General features: G+C 38.4%; 1 protein-coding gene across 1 annotated transcript; it reads right to left on the reverse strand.

The window, feature by feature from the left end:
* Positions 1–1,614: 1,614 nt before the first annotated feature.
* LOC140161898 (protein unc-93 homolog A-like) lies at positions 1,615–3,339 on the reverse strand. Its single transcript, XM_072185193.1, has 2 exons — positions 2,575–3,339; positions 1,615–1,929 (listed from the first exon to the last, which is right to left on the reverse strand). The coding sequence occupies exons 1-2, from the start codon at positions 3,337–3,339 to the stop codon at positions 1,615–1,617; spliced, it is 1,080 nt and encodes a 359-aa protein (XP_072041294.1).
* Between the last annotated feature and the right edge of the window lie 3,966 nt (positions 3,340–7,305).

Genomic DNA, 7,305 nt, shown 5'->3' on the forward strand with positions numbered 1-7,305 from the left:
TTACAATCATATTATTTCAGCCACAGATTATGTTTTCTGCTATTTGATGGGCCAATGCGCGCAAAGCGAGCAAATATTTTGTAATTGTATTACCGGCCGAAGCAATACCACCTGAAGTGATGTCATCTGAAGTGATACCACCTTAATTGATACCACCTGAAGTGATGTCATCTAAAGTGATACCACCTTAATTGATACCACCTGAAGTGATGTCATCTGAAGTGATACCACCTAAAGTGATACCACCTGAAGTGATGTCATCTGAAGTGATACAACCTTAAGTGATACCACCTGAAGTGATGTCATCTGAAGTGATCTCAATTTAACTAAATTTTAAACTGCTTTATTTAACGAGTTTTAATGAGCTTTACTGTATCACAATTACATTCAGTTGTTCGTGTTCCCTTTCTTCGATGTTGCTACTAATATTTGGGCAATTCCAAGCGCATCATTCTACAACGCGAAGTTTGCTTATGAAGTTTGCATATGAATTTCTACCGCCAGAAGTTGGGGCAGCGATTGTGGCAAACCTATGCTTGGAATGGCTAGAACAACAAGCTATTGCCACGGTACCGCTTGATTGTGCACCAAAATACTGGCGCCGTTATGAGGATGGCGTGCTTGAGGTCATCAAAAAGGACACCACAGAGAAACTAACTGAGCATCTAAACCAGGTGGACGAAACGGGGAACATGCAAGAAGGAAAGAATCTACCCCCAGAATTCAACAAATCAGCAATTACGTACCATTTCGCTGCCGAAAACCATGTAATAGATTGGGAGGGAGCTACAATACTTGACAAGGAAGCAAACTAGTTCCATAGAAAAGTCAGGGAGGCCATATGGATCAGGAGAAACGGCCGCCACCATGAACCAGGACATAGGCTCATACACTCTAGATCACGTATGTGACTCACTGCTTGCACCATCACACGCTGGGAATGAGGCTACAGCCGGTTTCCGCGGGAGTAGCAGTGAACAAAGTCACTTTTGAAAAAGCCATCATCCAAGATGGCGAAAGCTAAAGATGTGAGTAGTTTGCTGGATTTGTTTACCTTTGATAACTAAATTAATCCTACAGATGAAACTGTTCAATGATAAATGTTGTAAAGAAGAATACTCTTAATACGTATTGGTAGTATATATCGTCGCTGGGCGGGAAAAACCTCCTATGTGTCCTTGGCCCCTGAACATGTTTAAAGCAAAACCTCCCATGTAACCTGTTGGCTGTTTTGTTTTAAACATGTTCAGGGGCCACAAGCACATAGAAGATTTTTCCTGCTCAATGACGATATGTGAAAGTTTAAAGCAAGGCTTCAACACTGAATTTTTTATCCGTATTTGTCGGAGAAATCCTTCTCAGTTATCAGCGGATGGTTGCTGAATGTTAGCTAGTTGATCCTCTACCCAATCTGGACGTTGGTGGTGTCTTTATGATTTTATGATTCTATGAATCAAGACTTTATGATTCTCTATTGGAAATACCTAGGGCACCGCCAACGTCCAGATTGGGTAGAGGATGAGTATTGAGTTAGTCAACATTCAGCCGCTGATGACGGAGCCGAAGGCTTCTCCGGAATATACGGATCAAAAAGGTGAGTGTTGAAGACTTGTTTTAAACTTTCACACAGGTGATGTAAAGGTTAGGATCTGACAACGCACCTGCAAGTTGGGACTCACGTAAAACACCTCCAAAAGTCAATGCCACCGCCATGAGATATAAATGCCACAATTGTCCATGGTATGGATCCCAGAATAACATCATGGTTATAAGAACCATTTGGCTCAGGAAACCAACTGTAAATATTGGTAATCTACCGGTGTATTTGTTGATTATACCGAGGAATAATGCTGAGATACCACCTCCTATACCATACGCTGTCATGACAAACCCTATGGTCTGAACACCTTGTGTACACGAGATATAAGCCTGTGAACAAACAAATCAATCCTTCGGTTACAAAATGAGATATATTTTAAAATAGAATATCAGGTCTTTACTTTTGTAACACTGACATTAAAATCCACTAGGATTATGACTTTGTATTGCTTCGTGAATGCGTGATGGATAGTATTATTTACTTTCACGCGGGATTGAAATTCCATTCAACTTGTCAGACGGATGTACAGCTTCCACTCTCAGATACTTTGGTCAAGCGCTCACGGTTGACGGGTGATTGGGTATCGTAAACCGACACACATTGACCATGGAGGTAGTAGAGAAGGAGTGATGTCATGATGTGTACACACCAATAGGAGTGCAACTTTTGAATCTGTACCTTCTGTCGATTTTCGTTTAATAACTTGGACATTTCTATTGGTATCTCAAATTGAAGAAAACATCCTTGAGATCATTATGGTCACCAAATTGACCCTCACGTTGGCTATAAGGTCATGATTCATAACCTGCTACCGGATACATTACTTAAACTGCTGCCGGGTCACAAAATATAGCTCAACATTATAGCGTATCTACAATTTAAACGAAATCCGTTGTAAGCTTTCCAAAATGAACTGAATTTAAAAAACGGCATTGAATTATTAAAATAATTTTTTGATCAGTAAATCTATATACCTTTGTGAAATCACCGGAAGCAAATCCCAGTTCCATTCCATTGTAAATGATAAGTGGTATAAGAAGAAACATTCTAGGTGACAGAGCCAATCTAAAAGTGGCCTTCAACTGTTCCAGTGCACTCCTCTTTGCTGGTAGAACAGGGCAGTACGATGGAAGAGGGTTCATGAAGAATGCTGCCATCGGAATTGACAGGGTACCCCAGGCTAGAAGTGTTCCGAATAGAATATACAGAGTCGTTTGATCTGGGGTGTTAGAACCACTAGAATTTGCAACAGGGACAGCTCCGCAATCGTTTGCACCACAGGAACTGAGATCAGTGTCATTGGAAGTCCCACCATTTACCCCGCTGAAAAGAACTAGAGAAGACACCAGGTTTCCTGGAATTTGGCTAGCTAAATTGAAGAAGAAGAAGACTCCATTAAATCTGCTTATGACGGCTTCATGTGTCTCCGATATAATGTCAGCAAGGTTCATAGCTGAAGTAGTGAGATGGGTCCCTTGAGAAGACCACAGGGGTCCTGTTCCCATGCCCATTAGAACTGCTGCTGGTATCAAAGTGTAATATGTTGGGTAGAAGTTCATGGCGATATAAACACAGTATGTACAACATGCTGCAACAATGACCCATTTTGTCCCTAAAAAACGTATCACAACCGGTGCTACAGGACATGATATGGCATAGAAGCAGTAGATGGTGGCAAAAGACGCGAGTCCTAAACCTCCGGTGGCGTACAGGCTACTGGCAAGATTCTGCAACGACATGAATGCCGACAGAATGATAAAAAATGTCAAACTCAGAGCCACAAGATTTTTTACGTGTATATGCATTTTCTTTCATTAGTTGCTATCACTAGTGTACAAAATACAATATAAATGTATAAAATGGTACATGCGAGGAGAGTCTGATGAACTCTATTCTAGATCCAGTGTCACATCACTATTTATCTATTTCAAATCTTGTGAGATCTCATGCAGAGTAGAGCGTGTTTAGGGCAAAACATGGCTCGTTGGTGACATAGGTGATAAACATTTTATATTTGGCATACTAAATAACACTTTAATAAAGATTGACTATATAAATGATATGATATATATATGAACAAAACTATCACTAATATAGAAAGTTAGAAAGTTAGAAAGTTAGACATTTAATTAGGGTCAACAGATTATAATTTCCCTCCATTTTAGTTCAAATAAAAACATTGCTATAAGTCACCATTTAATTATGTTTCTTAATTATCGTAGAAAAACGATGTTATGACCCCAAATTGTTTAAAGAGATGTTGGACAATTGTGACCGGTGCCGATATTTCCAAAATTTAGAAAATGATAATTTATAGAAAATAATACGGGCACTACTTTTAGTGTATAACTCCAATTGAATACATGAATACAAAACCCACCCAAGTCCATGGGAAGTGATTTTGAGAGAAAAACCTGTGTATCATTTTAATTCCTTCAGTTATATTTACCTGGTCAATATGGTAAGTTTTATGTGCAAATGAGTGGGTTAAATTGTATTAAGTATGACGATTAGCATTTCAGGGACTTCGTGGGGTTCATTTTAAATTTTGGACTTGGGTGGTTTTTTGAATCATATACAAAGACAACAATGTTTAAATGAGATTACCACTAGTAAGATAATACAAAATAAAGCACACGGGTATGTATAATGTTGGTAAGCATTCTACTATGTAATATAAACCACACACTTTCATTTATTAAACCCATTTTTTTCTTCAAAAGTCACTCTCCAGCAATGAATGTGTTACAAGCGGACTTTTATACATACTGGATTTCAATCAATGTGCTACAAAACTCAAATCATGGACTTGGGTTATTCTTTCATACATGCTATTTTTCACATGCTCAATAGACACATTGGATGAATTTGAGTTGTTTTTTCATACATATGACAGGCCTATGCATAGCAACAAATTCCCATGCTTAACTCAATTTGGCCACAGTATGGACTTGGGTGGGTTTTGTATTCATATATTCAATTCCAATTTTGGTGTTAATTATCTTGTATTGAAACCCCAAATTAAAATGTGTCACGGGGAAAAAGGAAAAACACGAGTGTGCTAGTCTTGTCATGATAATAGCCGAAATCTACGGTACTAAACTTGCCCGTTCTCTGACCTTTGTTAATGTATTAGTTTATGAATGGTCTTTTGATCAGATTAGTGAAGATAAATATATAGGCTATTTGGTTGTGTTTGTAACTGAGGGGACATTGAAATACAAAAATACAATACTTGTATTTTCTTCTCCTATATGTAATCACATTGGTTTATGACAGTTGTTAGAAATATGTTATGCAGGCCTTGCCGTCTAGATTTCAAAGGCGAGTGGTCAATCGCTCGCTACCTTGATGCTAGGCGAGTAATCGAATCACTCGCTAGTGGTCGAATTACTCGCTAGTGGTCGAATCACTCTCTAGGTCTGAAAGAGCAATCAGTATGACACACTTACACTGCTGATATCCTGTCTTTCAGAAATCAAGACTAGTTTGTTACGATAAATTGAATACATTGGAAATGCTAAAACTTGAATGTAATTTAGATTCAATTTGGGTGATTCGCAGCGAGCGATATTTATTGTCTATGGTGAGTGGAAAATCGCTCGCTAGAAATTGAGTTTGGGCGAGCGGTGGCGAGCGAGAGCGATCGCTCGCCTCAAACGGCAAGGCCTGTTATGCATATTGAAATAAACTAAATTCTAATTTTAGTAATATCTTAGATAATCACTGAATACAATTGAAACACATATATGATTAACTCTATGTACTCTCAGATATGACAATATAGTCCTACTATATCTATCATATCACTGTTCTTCAATCATGGCATACGGAACGTGTTATCCAAACTCAAACAGTGAAGTTTAAAATATATATCAAGGTTGGAGGAAATTTGCTAAGTATACCTTAATGTACTTCAATATACTTGGCATATACTTATTAGCCCTATATTTGTCTTTTATTCATTGATTGGTGAATGACCATTTTGTTACCTATATATTGCGTTGCGAAGTAGCACAACTTTCTTTATATATGGCCTCGTTCACGCCTGGACAGTTCTAAAAAAAAAATCTTTATAGGCCTATAGTTATACTTACATGCAGGCGCCTATACGTATAGCGATTACCATTATAGAGTACTATAGAAATGTGGACATGGCAGCCTTAATACATTCTGATGTGTAATCGATCAGGAAGAACATTCAATTTATTTAAATGAAGCGCCTAAAGTCAGGTGGGTGACAAAGAAGATTACATCGACAGCTAAAGCCTCCTTTTACCATTTTACACAAGACTGCCCTTACACATGACTGTATTGTGGTCAGTTATTGATACTCGCCTGTTGTGTAAAGCAAAGCGTTAATATGATGCCGGATCAGTGACCAATTTAATGGCGGAACCCCTTTGTTCGAAACAATGGTACCACTTTTATGAATAGCCTGTCGGAAAATCAAATCGGCATCAATGGAACAAAGCATTACGTATGCCTAATCTATTGCCGCTCCTTTCTATCTCTAACCTCCTTGCCTTTGGATACATTGAAATAAGTATTAACATTTTACTTGATAAATCAATATAAGGGCCGTAGTGCTATAGTGCATACATTAAGTCGCTGGTAACCAGTATTTCAAAAAAGGGTGTAGCTTCACGTTTTAAATTACTATACGGCTCGAGAAGGCATCGAGACAAGCAGCGTGCATGTGACATGTTCCAAAGGTTAACGATCAATAATGAAAAGAACAGATTAACTTTATCATGTTCAAAATGTTCAGCGGTCAACAAAAAGTAAGTGTGTATAGTAGACCCTAAACGATAAACAATATTTTCTTTCTGCATTGGTCGTATTTTTACGTGTAAGAAACTCAATTGCATTATCGTGTTCACTCTAGCGTAAGTTTGGTCCCTCTTGGACTCATTGGAACGTTCTAAACGCCCCCCCGCGACTGTCAAGTTAAAATGAATTTATTATAGTTTTCATGCCCCTCCAGTGATTATTGGCCTAATCCTACCCAGGACAATATGAATGAGCTACGTGTCACTGGAGTTGGAACAGGCAAATGAAATGAAACGTCTGCCGGTAAAACAATTATAGTACCTTTATAGTGACCTGACATATGACACCTCATTTAAGTTTTCCGGTCATTCCATACACCGTAAGATGTAAATGGAATTGCATTCATACAACCAATAGAAATCGACTGGGCGGCGACAGGCCATAAAAACAAAACATTGTGGTTTTTGTAATCAAATTGGACGCAAAACTTTCAATAAGCCTTTTATGTATGTATTATTGCTATTCGTATACAAATATTAACTGCCTATAAGTGTGATGGTCGAAATATAATCACGAGGTGAAAGATGGATTATTCCATTCCACGAGCCGGAACGGCAAAACACCATGTTTTGCCGTTATATACTTCACATTTTGGGGTCCACCCCATAACTAAATCGGTGATTCCAAGAGTCAGCGCACGGCTTGGCGCAGGCGCAATACGGCAGAGCACTATGATGGTAAAGACTATCACACGGAGAGGCTGATGGTAAAAATGATAAATGGTAATCAACCAATGAACTGTCTAGAATTTATGTATGAGTGATATAATAAGTATTACAAAGACATGTTTGTGCTTTGTTCCCATTGCTGATATATATTTGTAAATTGTATTATGTGGGGTGCCGCTGGAGGTGACGGTGGATGTGTTTATA

Source organism: Amphiura filiformis, chromosome 10 (genome assembly GCF_039555335.1).
Source record: "Amphiura filiformis chromosome 10, Afil_fr2py, whole genome shotgun sequence".
Lineage (NCBI taxonomy): Eukaryota > Metazoa > Echinodermata > Ophiuroidea > Amphilepidida > Amphiuridae > Amphiura > Amphiura filiformis.

What these genes read in the sequence shown, in the direction of transcription:
- LOC140161898 (XM_072185193.1), bottom strand. Translation starts at nt 3,339, where the DNA reads ATGTCGTTGCAGAATCTTGCCAGTAGCCTGTACGCCACCGGAGGTTTA. An exon ending in CTTCCGGTGATTTCACAAAG is followed by an intron (nt 1,930 to 2,574) that starts GTATATAGATTT and finishes GTTTGTTCACAG; the next exon opens with GCTTATATCTCGTGTACACA.